The sequence below is a fragment of the Centruroides vittatus genome, unplaced genomic scaffold (genome assembly GCF_030686945.1).
Source record: "Centruroides vittatus isolate TY-2023 unplaced genomic scaffold, ASM3068694v2 contig_1388, whole genome shotgun sequence".
NCBI lineage: Eukaryota > Metazoa > Arthropoda > Arachnida > Scorpiones > Buthidae > Centruroides > Centruroides vittatus.
In genome coordinates, this window is record NW_027120871.1 from 497,203 (window position 1) to 517,373 (window position 20,171).

Here is a 20,171-nt window from a genome sequence, read left to right on the forward strand (position 1 = left end):
ACTTATCGAGAACGACGTCATCTTTGTCAAAATGCTTGTTGCTAATTTAGTTTTAACTTACGCTTTCACTTTCAGTATTATAAAGAGAGTAAAATTAATCCCGAATATTAAATTGACGAAACCAGAATATTTCTGTCGGAAAAAAGTCTACGGGATGGTTACCTACACGACAATAATCGCTTCTGTTATTGTTATATGTTTAACTATTTTTGGCCAAGCAATGAACATTTTTTATTTTTATGCTGCTGTAGAGAGAGGAAAGTCGTACGAATACGAAGCATTTTTCTGCACCATAGAAATTGGCATTTACTTTAATTTAATTATGGGTGGAATATTCTATCTGGCTTTTTTTCTTTTCTTGTTTATAATTATATTACTGATGATTTTCCAGAAGTTATCGCAAGATCTGCAACTACTAAAAATGAATCATCCGAATTTGGAAACAGAATTAGAAGAAATTATGACGCAACACAACGAGCTTTGGAACTGTGTGAAACAATTGAATGGTCCATTCAATTACGTATTGACAATTTTGTACGGTTCTCTATTAACGGAAACCAGTCTGCTTTATTATGTTTTGATCTATTCGAAAATGGAATTTGCTTTGAAAATTATAATTTTCATACTTTGTGCTGAACTTTCAGTTATTTGTGTTATTGCAGGATTTTTAGCATCCGCTTTTACATCTACTGTAATCTTTCTATTGTATTAAATGCGCTATTCCATGTTTTACTCGACTAGTAACATGTTTTTCTTCTTTCTTTCAGATGCAAACATCGTTTCAGGACATTCGAAGATTCGCTCAATGCGATCTGAAATTGGAACAGAAATTAAAAGTAAAGCTTCTGTTATAAAATAGAATTAGCGTTACTTTTTAATTTGCATAAAATAATTTTATGAAATTTCGTACAGATTGTGAATTTTATGAAAAGATTTGGGAAAGCATCTTTATGTTTCACTGTCAACGGTTTCTTCGATGTTACCAAGAAGTTTCCCGTCAAGGTATGCGAGTCAATTAACTCTCCATATATTAATGTATTATTATATATACGTTTGAATTTGCAGATGTGTAGCGCTCTGCATTCTGTGTATTCGAGTCTTTTGAATTTCAGGACCGTTTCCAGGAAGAAAAACTGCTCTTACTGACATTTGAACTGAAAGATCAGTCGTTTTGAATATCATTTTCTCTGATAAAAACTGAATTAGTTCATACGATTTAAGATTACGTTTAATAAGCAAATCATCGTCACTTGTCGTATGATTTGTTTATAATGATAATTTACGTACTTTTACAAATGTTTTATTTATATTCTATGTATTGCTTAAATATATATAAATGTAGTATCGATTTTAATGTTTTAAATAAAATTTCAAAATTGCATGTTGAGTTTGTGAAAGTAATTAAATACGAATCTCTTTAAAGTTGTAGAAATTTATAAATGCAGTGAAATCCACTTAAAGTGATCACTTTGTGAATGGTAATTAGATGAGAATGATAGCATTAATTAGACCAGCGGTTAGCGACCCACGGACTGCGTTAATATTTTTTGAGGCTCGTTTCGCACAAAATATTAATAAATATATCAATTTTCGACTTTAAGAAAGTATCCAGCAAAAATTCCATCGTTATTTTACAACTTATGTATGTCAACATTTTGTTCCGCAACCAATTTGCTATAAAATAAAACTAGAAATAGGTTAACAGACTCACGTCAAAACTAATTTGAAGCTAGCAATGATTAATATGTTAATTTATAATCATGTAGCCTATGAATAAATAATTGTGATTTACTATCATTTTTTCATTTTTTTCTTTTACGCGACCGGCGTGATTCGAAAAGTATTAAAAGTGGCGCTTACATAGAAAAAGGTTGCCCTGAATTAGACAATGGGAACAATTAATCGCCCATTAATTACGTAACGCGTGTCTTTGTTCAATCGTGTTAGTTACATTAAGGTATAAACCACATAACTGGAGTGCAAATCTTCACGTCATTTTTCCTTTCCGACTTTGTTATATATAACAGAGGAAAAGTAAAGAAGCGATCTGTCAATAAATAAATCACCAGAAGGTTTTCACATTTTTGTCTCAAAGGATCCTTAAACGTCGAGAAATGCAAAAAAAAAAAAAAAAAATTTGGGGTGTTTTCTGTATGTATGAATGTTTTATGTGAAAGCTTGATTTTCTTCACACTGTTTGAAGGTTTTCTTTTTTGTAACTCTTTCCGCCCAGTGGGCACTAAGAGGGCCTCTTATAGCAAGCCCATTATGGGTTCGGCCAGGCCCACAATGGGGCGGCCGGGTGGTGAGGGACGGGGACCGACATATCCGGACGGACCACCCCCCGAAAAATTCCTGGGGATTATTTGACTCGTCCTGATTCGATCCCGGGTCTCCCAGAGCAGCAGGTTGCTACCTTGACCGCTTGGTCATCCAGCCGTCCTTTTTCAAGTGGGTATATCGTGCAATATGTCAAAAATTCTTCGTATGCACATAGTACAAAATATCGCTATTGTGTCTTGTTATCGGCACAATAAGTTTTTCTTTGCCGTCAACTTCAACATCATATTTTCATAGTCGATGACAGTCAAGACTGTTTTTTATGCTTTGGTTTTGCCTGTTTAACGTCTCAATAAAAGCTCCGTATTTGGCTCTGATGAGGATTTCACTAATATTTGCTTTTACTTGCAGCAACGTATTCAAAGTATCCGATAACCTGATTTTCATATCAAATGTTGGTTTCGCATTTACGTGTAGTCCAACTTCATCCAGCATATTTGTCTCATCAGAAGTATGGAATAACAATTACGAATATTCGAAATTGTAATATTGTTACATGGGATATAGCCCCAGTAAATTGTTTTCTGTGCTAATTTAATTACTACGTTCCTTTAAAGGAAAACGTGTTGTAGAAAACAATCCTTTATTAACCTCAGCATAATTACTGTATGCTCCTTCCAGTAATATCACACGTACCCCACAACACATATTTGTGTGTGCCTTACGACTTAACTTTTGAACTCAAAGTATTAATATAGAATACTATAGAAATACGAGAAATACAGCACTCATGATAAAACCGTTATGTCAGAATAATAAGAACAAGTCACAGACACAGGACCTTCTCCGAAAAGCATCAGACATACGGAATATTATCGTCACAACGTGACATCTTCCTTGCTAGCACGTGCAGGGCACTATCACGTCGAAAGCGAATTGGTGAAATGTTTACATTATTTATCTGTATCACTATTGCGTTCGTTTCTTTTTTTGATAATTCGGCCTTCCACGACTTTCTCCTATCACTATATCCATTCGAAGACTTTTCGTTTGTTCCTGACGAATATTAAGTCTGGCAGCCATAATGACTCCTGCTAGCTGTTGTAGGACTCGATCCTCTTCTGGATTCGTTCTCCTTTTCTTATAAACGCGGTAATTCCGTTTCAAATACAAATATCTACTTTAATTAATCGACTTATTACATCTCATAAAGATGGCACCACACACGACTTTAAGTGTGAACCATTGCTAATGTTTTTTAATTTAATTACTCCTTTTAAGCTTTTGTTATTAATTAAATTTTATTAGGTTTCCTAATGGTACTCCAACTCCCTGTTCGAGTGCCATGACAGTAGAACAAGACCCCTTATCTGCTTTATTTGAAAAGAAATTTCCTCCAAAAATTTGAATTAGGTCTAGTATGTTTAAATTTAATGTTATTAGACCGGAATTTAAAATGATGCCCTCCAAAACTAACTTCTCGGCGCCTAGAAACAAAAATCATGAGATGATAATTATTCCAATTTTACTTTCTTCAATAAAAATTGACTGTTTGGAATTAAAATAAATTACTTTTTGATTCTGCTCTGACAGGCCAACAATGAGGGCATCCCGGTGATGAGGAAACATAAATTTTTTACTACAAATATTTACTTGATCAAAACTCTAATTTAAATTTTAACTATTTAAATGTAGATTTATGGTAATTCCATCTCCTGTCTTTTATAAATTTTAATGAAGTCCATCTAAAGAATAGCAAATTTGCTGATCTTGTGAAGTTTAATATACTTTGTTGTATTTGTAGCCATAAAAGAATCATTACAACAATTTTATTACACAAATTCTCGTGAAAAAATGGTCTTCAATATGTTAAAAGAAGATTTAGTATAAATAATAAAAGTAGAAATTAGAATATTGTAATGCATTAATCTATAATTTATCTGTAACCTACTTTATGTTACTTTGAATAATTGAGTATTTTTCACTTTATTTAAGTAGTAGTACTGTGGTTTTCAAAGTTATTGATCCACATATAACTTAAACTGGCTTGCAGATGAACCGCTGACCGCTTACGCCTGTCCATTTATTATCCTGTAAATATCACCTTAAATAACATTAAATTGAGTACCAAAACATTTTGTCTATTCAATAACCTAATTTAAAAGTTATGTAATGCATGAAAATAGTTTTTTCCTTTCTCTGGTGAACAGTATAAAATTGTATTTTTAAAAGATGACTAGGACAATCTGCAGATTGTCCAGTGCATGTGTTGGTGTTCCACAGACTACCAGCACATGCACTTGTTCATTTTTCCAAAATGAATAAGGTTCAAAGGACAAATCAAAATTACTAAACTTTCCAAACTACAGTCAATAAACTACTGTGGGCCATATTTTCAGAACTACCATACTAAAACATACAAATAAAGTGAAAATTACAATATACATATGTCTGATAATTTTTCTAAATTTAGAATTCAGTACAGTAAATTCTAAACTCAAAAATTTATTAATTCATGTTCCATAGCAGAATTAAAAAACTGCCTTATTTTTAATTACTGTAAAAAATAATGATAAAATAGATGCAGCTTTTGCTGAACACACTTTATTTGGAATTAATACATAGCAGACAATTAATACTTTTATAAAATGGGCAAAAGTGTGTTCACAATCCGCAATTAACAATTGCAGATGTCTCATATGACATTAACACAGCAGCCACATTTTTTTCATTGGAAAAAAGTTAATTATCTCCAAGTAATATTTTAAAAGACTATTTGTATACTAGCAGGTAGGCCCGGCGTTGCTCGGGCAAAAGTAACGATAGCGAAGATTAAGATTATTACGTTATAGTCATAACGTAATAATCTTAATTCATGTTTCATGTTTCAATTGTAATTCATTTCTTAATTCTCAATAGTATATATAGTTGTCTATTAGTATAATACACGATATTAATATATGTATCAATTAACATATAATTATTTATAATTTTAATACATATTTAATTGATTAATAATATGATATCTTGTCTAACACGTAACGTATGTCATTTTGAAAAATCGTTAAATACTAAACTCCAAAACGATTAAATTTAAATCGAATTCTGTGTTCGCTTACGTCATCTTTTATGCATCTAGCGATCAATGCAGGAAATAAATTCGTATTCAATAACGTAGAATAAGACGAAATCAATATTTTACTCTGTTCTACTTACATTTAAATTTAAAATATTTATTTTAAAATTTAAATTCTAAATTTTAATAATTAAAATTATAAAAAACAGAATTAAATCCGTTTAACTTTAAAAATCTACAAATACATGTATATACACTGGAGGGCGAATTTAAGTTACAAGTGTTTTTTTTTTTATTCTTAATTTAAAATAAAATAGAACCTTTATTAAAATAACAAATTTATTCACTCAATAGGGCGTGTGACCACCCCTTAGAGCAATACATGCTAGACACCTGCTTCTCATACTCTTTACAATTCATTAGGAATTAAAGTTTCTTCTCTTTGGAAAGTCCTGAGCGCATCGAGGTTTCTAGGTGGGGGACAAAGACTTCCCACCCGTCTTCCAAGGGCATCCCAAGCATGCTCTATCGGGTTCAAATCTGGAGACCTGAATGGCAAGTCCATTCTTTGGATTCCAAAGAATGGACTTGCCTTTCGGGTCTCCCGAACTTACCAAGTTCGCTCTGTGGGGACGAGCATTATCTTCCATTAAAACAAAATCTGTGCTTTCTGTGTGAGCCATTGGATGAATATAAAGCTCGAAGATCTCACCGCGATACCTATCACCTGTGAAGGAACCTCCTTCCAAGACATGGAGCTCGGTGCGCCCAATCAGAGAGATGCCTGCTCAGACCATCACACCACCTCCGCCGAAGTTGTCTTTTTCTCTTATGTTTGATAACCTATATCGTGTTCCGGCCTTTCTCCGGATAAAATAACAGGAACAGTTGTATTACATTTTTTGTACTGTCGGTAATTTCTTTAATGTATAAAATTAGTGCAATGTGATTGTGTAATATTTTAAAAAGTTTACATTTATAATTACAGTCAAAATTCAATTAGTAATAGTAAGGCTTACCGTTACTATTCCTTCGGAGGGGTGGGGGTGAGGAAATACTAATTTTATTTATATTTACGATTTGGGGAGTCGCAGAGCTAAGAAGGTTGAGAATCGATTGTCTAGTGTTATACGTCATAATAAAATTTTTACCACATCAAGGCTGTAGAATTAATCGTTTTACATGATAATTTATATCCGTTAACAAATAATCTTCACACATATAAGTCGTTTAAAAAATACGCTGTAATTGAAAATGCTTGTTTTTTCCAAAAAAGACAATCTTTTTATGTGCTGTATTCGCAACACACTTTTATAATTAATGCTTGATAACTTTTGATCGAATGAGGATTTCGAGACAACCGTAGAAATGAGAAACCGTGTCGATCTAACAGAGCTTTTAATGTCAACGTCCAGTTATGTGTGATATCCATCATTAAACATAATTTATATAGTTATACAGTACTTTAACAAAACTGTTATCATGTAGTTTAAGAGTGTAATTTAAAAACAGACTATTGCTTTTATTATTAATACAGATATTCTAAAAAAACCAAATTCCATCGCAACATATAAGCTATAAGTTTATGCTATAACGTAAAAGTTCTTCGAAGATATAAAACAAGAACAATTTCTATATTATCGTAATAAGTAATTGCCTATACAAGAGCAGCATGTTGTTGGTCCTGTCCAAGACGTTACGTGACGAATGACTGACGTTACCCCAACATTAAAGATTATTCAATTTTGAGTCTGAATGAAAACATTATTTATAGATGTGCGAATAATCGAAGAATATTCGAAGCTCTGTGTGAACATTCTCAAAAAATTTAGGAGTACGTAATGTTAATCTTCGCACCTTTTGATCTTTGCGTAGTGACTACAAGAAATGGGTCTCATCTGCACCAATGAGGAAAAATCGAGTTCTTAAAAGAAAATAGGACGTAGAGTACATGAAATAGTTTCACGAAATATTTATTTTATTAAAAACATTCAATAAAGTTTAAATTTTTCTTATTTTTAAACAGGAACATTGTATTATTAATAATTGTTCTTTCTTTAATTTTGTATACGTAACTTTTATATATAAAGAGTAATAACGGTTGGTTGTATTACTAGATTAGTAATAAATTTGAATGTACAAGTTAAGCAAAACCTTTTATTTTGTAACGGGGTGTGCCTAAAGGCGAAGTTTCAAAATACCTCAGATTAATACATCTCGAGGTATAAAAGTAGCCATAACTACAATAAGACAATATCCACAGAATATTTATATATTTTTTCTCGCAAATTCGTCAAGAGTTAATTAATTAATTAACTCTTGACGAATTACTTTAGGAGAATATAATTTAGAAAATTAAAAATACTGTTGCTACGTCTTAAGTTTTCACCGTAAGCTTTACGTTTCTTTCGTACATTTTTCGGATTTATGTTTTCTGTTTGCCAGTAAAACGATTTTTTTCTTTCATAAACATAAGATTTTATTTTAAAACTCCCAGAATAAAGTAATCACATCTAGCTTCGAAAATGCTGTTTATATATACTAAAGCTTCAAAAATTCGTTAACCTTGCACTGTAGGAGAAATTTTGTGTGTAAGATGATTTATTACTATTTAAATTATCAAAGCATTCGTGAGAAGTGGTTGCATTTTTTTGTAAAGTTTGTAAGAAAAGTGTTTCAGAATTAAATAAAGTCATAGAGTTTTTACAGTGTTCCAGGCTTTAATACCTTTGTTAGAAAGGTTATTTCAGAAATAAAGTATAAATGGACAGGTGTTACGAACAAGACCCACCCAGAGCCGATCAAAGCAAAACTAAAATTTCCCTTTTAACGGTAAGCAATTTTATTAATTTGCAAAACAGGATAAAGACTATAAACAGCAGCGAAATCACAAAAAAATGAGAAATATGAGTGAATTGTATGTAAGTTAATGTAAACAATGTTCTATACAATGTAATAAAATGATCCGTAGTGAAAATCGCCTTTTTTATTGATAAAACGTGGAAACTCTAGTCTAAAATGTACAAGGAATCGTAAAGGTAACATAATAATTTTTGTTAATTTCGAGATGATTGCACTTTTGAATTCAAATCGAAATAGAAAATGTCCAAAAAGCCGATGAATTTCATTTATCTGATTATGAGCTGGAGGAGAGTCGTCTCACAAATATTTGGATATTTATTTTAAGTCAGAGGGCTTCTTTTCTTTTCGCTTTCACAAGGTATTTATGAAATTTAAACTCCCTAATTTAATGAATCTTATGATTACAATAAAGAAATTTCGTGTTAAGTCATATTTTCGGCTGTTAGATTCCTTGTTGCGGTAAAGTTTCTGTTTTTCTCTTTCTATTTGGATTCCATCTTTTGAAAATTCAATTGAGATTCATTAGGTGGATTTCCCACTTTAATCCTTCGGTGATGAGCTGTGTTGCAATATGAATTGGGAGACCGTTATAAGTTTAGCTATGACTATTTCTCTTTATTATCTGAAGATTTGAGTTGCCAGAATCTAACCTTAGAAGACTGATTTATTACAACGTAAAATTAGTAAACAATAATTCTTGTGTCATAACTTGGTTTTCCTTAGTTAATCGCTTATTGTCTGCTTTGGAACTTTTACTTGCTGTTTTCCGATAAAATGCTTTCGTTGGTAGAACTTCTTCATTCATTGTAAAATAATATTGGGGTAAAAACAGTCTTTATATGTATATAATTCGTCTCTGTAATCCAAAAGGTTTTTGGTAGACGGTCTCACAGCAAAACTTTAAGTTAGGAACTCTTTTTTATTCCTTAAAAAATGACATATGCATTTCGGGTTGGTACATTCATCCAACCCCTCCTTAGTGTTACTCTTAAAGTAATAGTTGTGTATGGACTACCATTACATTAATACACCAAACCAATTGTTTTCCATTTAAAATGCACTTGAAGTGTTTGCATAACATCACTTCTCTAAAATATAAATAACCATCGAACAAATAAGCTAACTAGCAATTTAAGAATAACACTGAGGAGGGGTTAAATGAATGTACCAACCCGAGATGCATATGTCATTTTTTAAGGAATAAAAGAGAGTTCCTAACTTAAAGTTTTGCTGTGAGACCGTCTACCAAAAACCTTTTGGATTACAGAGACGAATTATATACATAGTAGTATACAGCAGTCCAGATACAAAGTCTTTATATGGAGCAATAGTACAGTTTCTTAAAAACTTCTCACTTGGTTGTTATCTATCATCAAATTTAAATTAGAAGATGAAATGTAATTGCAACTTACACATATACTGTATATTTATTTTTTCAGTAATCGCGGAATTAGTATAACATCTTGATCTAATTGTCCTTTTTTGTACTGTTTTTCTTTTGAAAATGTTAAAAATTTTTCAAAGCAATTAAAGATTTGAATTTATTTTACATTGCAAATGGTTTTAATTTCTTAACGCATTACTAAATTTAAATAAATCCTGAAAATTAAATTTGCCACGTAACATATTTAAGGACTCAACATACATATTATTTCCACAACTACAATATATATGAAAACATTATTCGCTATATTTACAACAATGATTACACGGTGTGCACCCGGAATGACTTTTCTTCGATATAAAACTATTTAACCTTACTCTAGCTATTTAGTATGTCGCCATTCCGAAATCGGACTTAATAATTTTGTAATAATTTAACAAAGCAGAAAACGACGAAATTAACAGGTTGGTTGAGAAAATTAACAAATTAGAAACAGAACATAAAAGCAGTCACAAATGTAATGATATCGCGGTTATTACCGGTTTAATTTAAAAAGTTAATATACGCCAAAATAATATAAAAAAAGAACTAATATTTAACTGCGTTAAGCTTACGAAGGTTAGAATGAAGAAAGCAACAATTTTGTCACTTGTCTTTCATTCCCACTTGAAAAGAAAGTTATTAAAAAGGTGGCAGAATATTAATTGTATTTTCGATTATTTCCGATTGGAGACAGACTGTACGTATAAGAGAAGTATTTTCCTTGGAGTGTAGGAAGAATAAAAGAAAACGGATGAAAAAGTTTTTCTTTATACATTTTGTGGATTTCCTGCACATTCAACGGATACTTTTGTCAACTGACTTTAATATTACTTTTTTACACGATGATAATTTAAGTTCTGTAATGTTACTTAAACTTTGTCCATGCCATGTCATTCATTAAATGTTACAATTAATTTTCTAACTTTAAGCCATACATAACAGTGTCTCGAAGACCGAAATAATGAATTGTAATTAATGTTCTGTCTCGAGTCTTTTCCACTCCTTATGTAAAGGCGTTTATCAAATAATGTTAATTTGATTTCTATTACACTTTATATCTGAACATCCCTTCGATCTTAATGCATTTTATTACTATAAATTTTATACGGCCTTTCTAATGAAGTCAATGCTTTGATAATTTATTAAACTTATTACCTGAGTCTTATGTGATAAGTTTAAATCTTTTTTATAAAAAAGATTTAAAGTTTTAAATATTTTTATATTATTTTACTTCCAAACTGCGTGTTTAAATCATATTTTAATTTATTCCATAATAAGTAAGCAATTAATTTTTTACTTAAAATTCTTAACACACAATTAAAAGTTATTGCGGCCGTAAGTTTGTTCCTTCACGGAAAGAGTTGGCATTTCTTCGTGTAAACAAACAATCCGCCCGGTTAGACGTTGCCAATATAATGAGTTCTGCCGAATTAATGATTAACGCAGTTCATTACGTAAGAAAACTAATTATTAAATTCTATTTAATATTATTTTTATTTCAAAATTACTAGTGTGAATTACTTTTAATACATAAGCTCTTAAGATGTTTGGAAGTCACTGTAAATAAGTTAACCAATGTTTCTTTTCTTTTGCAAGACAAAATGCTATATATAAACAATTGTCTCGTGCTCTGATTCCTTTGAAAGTCAGGAGGCGTCTATTGCAACAATGATTCCAGGTATCGCGAGTAGATTGTGTGTTACTGCCAAAATTTGGCTAATTACCCAAAGTGAATTTTAAAAAAACACATATAAGTTATTGATATATTTTACATCCGTTAACTAAAATTACTTAATTATACCAATCATGATTAAATAATTGGTATTACAATAAAGTACCGTAAATTCTTTTTATTCAATTTATAAAATTTTGTGGACTCAGTAAAACTCATATGTAGTTATTTACCCAATTTACCCATTTTTAATAAGAAAAAATCAACTATAAAGGCCCATTGAAAAGTGTTGAGACATTCAGTGTGGCCCACTGTTTCAATTACATTACAGTTGAAAAAATCGAGGATACTCGTATTGTTACCGGTTACACAAAGTTTATTCATGATTTTGACCATACTTAAAAACTTACAAAGAGGAAAAGAAGAAGTTGTTGGTGAAATGCGGTTTTAGATAGGATTGAAACCTGTGGTGTAGAACAATACTCTCAAGCAAAAACAATTAAATGCCCAATTCTAACAAAACCAGTTTAATACAATAAATTTATTCCCACCAGACGAAAACCATTAATGTAGTGCAGGAAATCAAATCGTCGTCCTCTATATGAAAATATTCAATTTCTCTTGGGACGATTGATAAATACAACGGTAAAAAGTTATAAGCAACGCACTTCGTTAGATGGAACACTTCCCTAAACGCTCGAGTCGCTGTATCGATGCAATGTGTACACGCATCACGAAAAATATACACGAAACACCTCTTCTGTAATATTTTGAGTTCAGAATATTTCAGCCTTTCCAATTTCTTTTTGATTGTCGTATAACCAGTTTTATCTTCATGAATGTAAACAGGAAAAGCATTCACTCTCTCACCATGAAAAACTGTGAGCCTGTACATTTTTCTGTGGAGTGGCAAATCTATAAAATGTTCAGTTTTGTGTTTGTTCGAACATACTCCAATATCTTTGTAAAAGATGACGCATTTCGTTAGTTCATCCGATATATTCATTTTTCGGCATGCAGTCTCTACTTCCTTTATCAAATCTGACTTATCATAAAGTACAGAATCATCTTCAAAGAGTGTGAACGGATAATTAAAAATATTAAAACCTGGAATGTTTGGAAACATAATTATTTTTATTTGAATTGTTTCTTCTATTGGTAACTTATAATGTGCGGGTAAAATATGTCTGACAGCCTTTCCTGGAATCCAAGACGTAATCGTTATTTACAATTAATAAATAATTTCAAACTTACATAATAAAACTACTTACGATACAATGAACGCATAATGTCTATATATTTATGACGTGGAATAGAAGCGAGTGTAGTTTCTCCTAATACATTAAGATCATGTGTAGGCTGAATCGCAGGTTCAGGTTCATCAAAAATGAACCAATTGTATTGAAAATAATCGTCGAACCCAACGTAGGGACGTAGATTTTCCGATTCGTAGATTCCGGAGTTTATTACGTTAAGTGGAATTTTCTGTTTAAATAAATCAGAATATTTATAGCAAATATAAATGTGTTTAGATAATGTAATTAACGAAAACTTATTTTACTGCAATTCAATTATTCTAAAAGTAACCTTGTATAAATGTATTCGAGTTAATGTCTGAAAAGACTGTGAAATCTTTTTAAATTTTAAACTAACTTCTATACAAGTAAATACACAATAAATCTGTTTAATTGATAAAACTTTTTAAATTTAAAATTAAGATTTCAACAAATACGAAATTGAAAAGAATAGTCAATTATCGACGTTCCATTAAACATTTTAAAAATGGGGAATATTATTACAACTTGAAATAACAAACAAGGTTGTCGTAGAATTTATATGAAGGCCAAAAAACAATTACTCATACATTTAGTCATTCTATGACAATTGCACAATACAAACAATAGAAATGTTAAGTTTAGTTTACTGAAAAACATTCGACAGTATCCAACATTTACGGCTGTTACACACATCACATCACACAAACACTAACAATTATATAACAGTTATTAAACATTAGGAAAAAGAACGCAACACTGGAGAACGACACTACATCTGAGATTTTTTGTTACGTACGTTAAACAATTCAAGGCGATGTACTTTTCAGACAGACTGCTTAAATTCATTTCGGTTTTGGGCTCTTAAACCCATTATATATTTTTATGACATTTGAGTAGATTACATAAAACCCTACATCCTCAGAAAAACAGTCTAAATCGCCTTTTAGAAGTTACACACCGTTACTCTATTGACGAAATTGAGGTATATTGTACACAAAAGCAAAAACACCTCACGTAGAAAAACGAATTCTGAGAAAAGACATGGCACTGAATCCAACGATTTCTAAGAAATTTACAAATGTTTAGATTCAGAAAGAGAAAACTCACAGTTTTACGCACAAATCATATAAACTCTATCAAAATAAGACACTAAAATTCGTCATTTCAGTAATTAAAATTTTTTAACTGAATTCCGTAACTTAGAAATTATTTATGTTAATCGATTTACAATTTTGAGCGTTTGTAGCAATTATATAATCAAAGCACTTAATCGACAAAATAATGTTATAATAATTACCCTTGTAATCATTGTTACTCGGTGATACATTATATTTACGATGATCTCTCTCCATTGGGTACACACTTGTCTGCATAAATCCAATTCTGCATCTTTCAAGTATTCAAATATGTTGATCATTATTATTTCTGGCAATTCTATAATTAAAGTGCAGCCACGTGGCGATATTGGAGCTATTTTCGTTGTTTTCTCAAGTGTGGTTTCTGGCATTTTGGAAATTCTCTGTACAAAAAAAAAATTATAATAATTTATTAAGGATAGGGGCAAACGTTTGGGTTTTCGATTCGAAGGAAACTCGGTGGACGTGTAGATCTAAACACAAACAGCTCCTTGTATAAATAATAAGATCCACTTCTGAAACGTTTCCGATAAACGTGACTGTGAAAATTGAGTATTTAGCTTGTAAGTTTTTTGAAGTTCCGCTTCTTGTAACGGCGAGAGCCGAGTGCATAGTATACAGCGCACTGACGGTAAGCAATGAAAGTTCATTAATGTAGTCCTTTTTTTCAATGTGTAACAAAATCATTATATTATATTACCTGCTGATTAGCATTTTTATTACTATTATTATTCATCGCGTTTAAAGCTTAGAAAACAGCACGAAACATGTTTGTTTACAACATGAAATTATTCGATCCTCAAATGATACTTCACCGAGCCAATAATATCCAAGATAATGCATGCTTTGATAAAAAATGAAAATAATGGTGTATTGAACTTTTTACATACACAGTTCATAGATTTGATAATTTTATCACTTTCAAAAAGTTTTAAGCTGTGTGACGTCGGAAAGGTCATCAATTTCTATTCCAGTACGACCGTGTATATAAAAAAGAATGTATTTAATATGTACATTAACAAAATTAAATTAGTACAACTGATATAACAGACCAAAACTTAGAAACTTGACACATAAACCTCATATTACAGAAAACAACTATCCCAACACAATTATTGACAATCGGCTGTACAATCACACTAGGAAATAAACAATACCTAAAACAGATAATTTATTTTAAAAACACTACATTACACACCGGTTATTTCTGAGAACGTACAAAAAATATTAAAACTATAGATTATTATTCTTGCTCCCACATTGAACAAAGAAATCAAAACTTTCTAAAAATCAAAGAATCAATTAACAGAAAAATGGACGTAATGATTAATAAAAATTTTTTTGTATCTTCACTTGTACTTGTCAAACAAATTCAAATTACGTGGATGAGACTGGAAGAATGTTAAAACCCAAAATAACAGAGCATCTATGAGCTGTGACGTGTATTTATATTAATAGAGCAGTCGCCATGTAATCATGATGGTTGCGAGATGTCACCCGACAGCGTCAAATTATTAAAAATGAAAGAACTGTTATAAAAAAATCATTTTGTAGATATTTAAATTATTATTATATTTAAAAAAAAGTAACGAAATGGATTTAAACACTGGCATTATCATCAGTGAAATCTCCCAAACATTAGTACAAAAATAGGAAGAGTCTATTTTAAGATGTGTTCCATCTAAATATATATAATCGAGACGAGTTAACAATAATAATGATAATAATAATAATAATCAGTGCAGAGCCAAAACGGTAAGGAGTTGAAAGTTGAAATTTGGTACACAGTTAGGGTACGTCAAGACAACGCACACTAACAAGAAGGGATTATTCGAAATTTCTCCCCACGGGGGAGAGGGACAGGATTAAGTCTTAACACTTCCATCAACAATAGAAGTGTGAAGTAACAATGGAAGTGTCAACAATGGAATTGTTACGTAACAATGAAATTGTTAAGAGAAAGCGACGTGCAAGATGCAGATGCGATTTCTTTTCGTTTTTGCGGGAAATCGAACATATTTTTAGACCATCTAACAATTCTCTAATTAGTCTAGAAACAGGAAGACCCAATTCTTGCATTCTGTGAAAACCGGTAAGGTTAACTATAACGTAATAATCTTAATCTTCGCTACCGTTACTTTTGCCCGAGCAACGCCGGGCCTACCTGCTAGTTGTATAATAAAGCACGTCATATTTCGCTTTTGCACAGTTTTTGGTAGTTTTAATGTTTTTACAGCTTTTAATTGTCATTTTTTTTATTAATATAGATATATATTAGCAAGTTTTACTTTTTTATTTCACAGGTACCGGTACATTCTTTGGCTATTTCTTTTATCAGTATTTTGTCGTTTTACTATATTTATTTATTTATTTATAATTTATTACAGTTGTACTGGTTTTACTCTACGTTTTTAACACTTAGTTATTTCAGTAGTCATCAAGTTATATTTTAAGTGATTTTTTTGTATTTTTTTTAATCAGTTGTACGCTTAGGTTATATATAAATAATTATTAAATGTGTTCTGTAATTTCTTATATAAATTTATCATTATAAATAATAAGGAGTAGATAGGGACATAAAGCCCGAAATGCATTCCTTTTTAAAATATAGAAAATAAAATCGTTTTTTATTGAAAGTAGTGTTCCAGTATGGTAAGTCTTTGCGTAGCGACTCTGAGATTAAATCCAAAGAACATACAATTAAAACACGAGAGATTAAAAATCGTGACATCATTTCTTGTTTAGCAAAACGAAGTCTCTGTAGATGTATGTGACTGTAATAGCCCGTTCGCACTGAGCATTTCAATGTAGATTTTGATCAAGGTCGGCGACTGTTCAGTGGTGCGATCTCTCTCGACCGCTTCAATCTCGACTGAAACGAGGTTCAATCGCGATGGACTCAAGAGAATGGCATCCGATGACATCAACGTTTCTAAATCTACTCGAGTATTTAAACGGTAAAAGATGAAACGATAGAAATAACTGTCCACCCGAAGCAATCTAAGTAAAATATTTCAGATAAGGATGCACAAGCAACATTCATATCTTCGATTTTAGAAACAGCCATTTAGTTATAAACGAATCGGTCGAAAAGTCTAACAAAATAAGAATAACGACGACGTCATTCTCGTTTAATTCGTTCGACTTTACGAACGTACCCATAAGAGAGTTCCCACAATGTCAAGCCCGCGAGAAAATACAATATGGCTGCGGAACACGTGTCGGGCTATCGACAGAGAAATAAAAACGATACTTGGAGAGACGACGAGATCTGGCTATTACTAGATATGTGGCAAGAAAAAGTATTTATTTCTAATCAAAAGTTTCATTTTCTTTGTTGGTGTTCGTGACTTATCGTGTAGTTATATCAGTTATATCATCGCGTGCAACAGCCGGGTTCTTCACAAGCAGCAGCTCGACATTCGACTGGCGACAGTTACAATCGAGATAAAAGTGAGTCGTCCATTGTGTGCGAACGCAGTATTACGTCGGCAATGCCCAAGTCAGGATTGATACCATATCACCTGCAGGGTTCGCACTGCACAGCGACAAAATCGCCACTTGGCGATACTTTTATTAAAATGGCGATAAAAATCTTAGTCCTCATATTTCAACATTCGGCGTGAAATTGAATCACACTTCGGGAAAATCAGCAAAATGTCCAACTTCCGTGCACCACATATCTAGCGATTTCATGACGTCACGTGGCAAATTCGAACAGAAAATTAGGAAGTGACGTCGAGAACCGAAGACAGTTTTGTGCAATGCCACCAAGCGTTTCCAGACTTTAATTTTTTTTATCGAGTGACAGAAATTTTAGAAAATTTTTGGATGACAAACAAATAATAATTACTAAAATTATGGATAAAAATATAAACTTTGACCTTTGACCCTTTTAATATAAAGTAGACAATTACTGAATTTGACCTTTTAAAAATTACACTCTTTTGATAAAATACGACGACAAAGTCCCAGAATCGGTATTATTTATCTGCGGTCGGTTAAAGTGCCATAATTTTTGTTTTTGTTGAGTAATTAATTGATAATAATTCTTTCTGAGTCTCTAGATAAAGGAAGCCTACACCCACAAATCTTTGGATGACGTTTTCTGTCAGTTCGGTTCTCATATTTCTCGAGTCTTCGGTGCACTCCTTGATTATGTCTAGTTTTTCGTACATACTCTTTTCAAAATCCTGAAGAACTACCCTTCGACTTTCTTTACTACACTAGCCATTCTAGTCAGTAATTAATATATTTATTATTTACTATAAATGATCGATCTATACCGTTTCTAGCACCAGAAAACGAAAAATGTTACTTACCACACCAAAATCACGTCCAACCAGGTAGGTTTGCTGTACTGCAATGAGAAAAACTGGATTAGTTACAAAGAAAGACGAATTGTAGACAAAAGAACTAGTTCCTGTTGTTAACTGCCAATGCAGAAATTGCCTAATGAAGTGGAAACACTTCTGTAAACACTTATAAAATGAAAATGTTAAATTGATACATGTGTGTGTATTATACGATTGGGGGAAAATGAAGAAATGAATATGTCCTAAGTGTTTGTGATCTTTAATTTATATAAATATTAATATATTTATATTTAAAATTGATAGAAATATTAAAAGTTTACACTTAACGACTACCAATGCCACATATCTCCTAACAGAATTAAAGTAGTGTAGTAGATATAAAATGCCCTGGCGTGCAGATTAAAACTAATAATAATAATTCGGAAAATTTATATTTTTTATAAGTATATTACGTCGCGATGTAAGTTTACGCGTTCATCATTTCGACGCCATGTTAGAAGGGAAGCACACTACATGTTGGCTGAAGCTAATGTTTCTGCTTACCCTCATTAAAAGTATGTTTATTTCAATTATTTTTTCAAGAAACAGCCAGTTTTTCAGCAGGTACGGGTACAACAGGCCAGAAGCTATAGTTTCTGTCAAGAAGAATGGCCGTGTATCTTTGTGAAGGATACGGCACATTGATTGAAGTTTCCGATGATAAAATTTGGAATTTTTTTGTTTAGAAATACAGTCTAACTTGGTTATAACGTCATCGGATGTAACGACAACCCTAATGTAAAGTTAAATTTTGATCGGTCCCACGACTTTACTATACTAGATAATGTTAAAAAACCCGCTTGTAACAACATAAAACCCTGTTTTAACGTCATATTTGAAGCACTCCCCAATTTACAAAATTAGATTAGAAATTTTATTTCACAAAGAAAATACTACGTGGTTAGTCCTAGGGTCTAGAAAGACTGTGGGTGGTACTCTCACCACCTGACTTCAGTGGGGTGAGATTTGCTACTTTTAACGACTTGACGATCGGTTATTATGTACTCATTTTCAAATTACTTTATGCTAAATTGTTAAATATTCTATTATTTTTAATATAACATATTGCATTAAATAGTTTATAAAGAAATAATTAAATTATTTTTAATTGGCATACATTACTTTAAGCTTTTGTTGCCTTTCGATTCGACATTATTCTCAAAACCGGAAGTTCCGCCATTATTGAAATTTATGACAAAGAAATTTCTTATAAAAGGTAATTTTTGAAATTTTTAATTACATCGATGTAAACTTAAACATAATAATGTAAATAAAGTTGATTTAAACATGTAGTTTGCATTTTTATACATATGATAATAAATTTATTATGATAATAATAGACTTCGCAGATAACGACACTCGGTTATAACGTCAAAAAATTGCCGGTCTCATGGATGACGTTATAAACGAGTTGGACTGTATATTAAATTGTTTTCAGTTAATAATAAACATAAATACGGTAATAAATCGTAGTTAAAATGGTGGCATTCTTTCTGAAAGACCCTATATTTGTGTATTATAAAAACACTTAAGAACAGTGGCGTGCCGTGACATTTGATGATAGGGAAGCTGTGTTTCTGTAAGAAGCCGACTTACAGGGGCAATCCAATTAATTGCGCGTCAGGGCCCGTTCGTATTCGTTTGTTCGATAAGCCAGTAAAAACCGTATACTTCTTTAAATGTATTTTTAATAGATTATCTGACGTACTTAATAAATAAGAAAGTTCAATATAATTACCTCCGTTATTAGATTCAATAAATTGCCCATGCCCTCTAAATTCCAATTCTCGCTTTGAGAAAAAACATATAACGTCTATTCATTTAGATATATTCTATTAATCGTAATTATCTTGTTATAATTTTCAATATTTATTTTATATTGTCTACCAATGTCAAATTCTATTCCGCTTTGATTTCCAATTGCTTCAATTTTACGAAAGAATCGTCATTCGTCATAAATTTTATCGTCAAAACGTCGAAATTTTTTTGACGACGTATTTATATTTAATTTATGCTTTGGTCTTTCTCTTTTAATAACGTTTTCTTTTTCATTATACGGTCTCGAGCCAAAACTTTTTTAAAATAAA

At 31.5% G+C, this 20,171-nt stretch overlaps 1 protein-coding gene across 1 annotated transcript in view; it reads left to right on the top strand.

The window, feature by feature from the left end:
- The first annotated feature begins 421 nt into the window (after positions 1-421).
- LOC136968077 (uncharacterized) overlaps positions 422-20,171 on the top strand; it is a 69,646-nt gene continuing 49,896 nt past the window's right edge. Inside the window, exons 1-3 of the mRNA XM_067262038.1 lie at positions 422-691; positions 768-836; positions 913-1,002. Coding sequence (XP_067118139.1) covers positions 422-691; positions 768-836; positions 913-1,002 — 429 coding nt within the window. The remainder of the gene's footprint in view (positions 692-767; positions 837-912; positions 1,003-20,171) is intronic.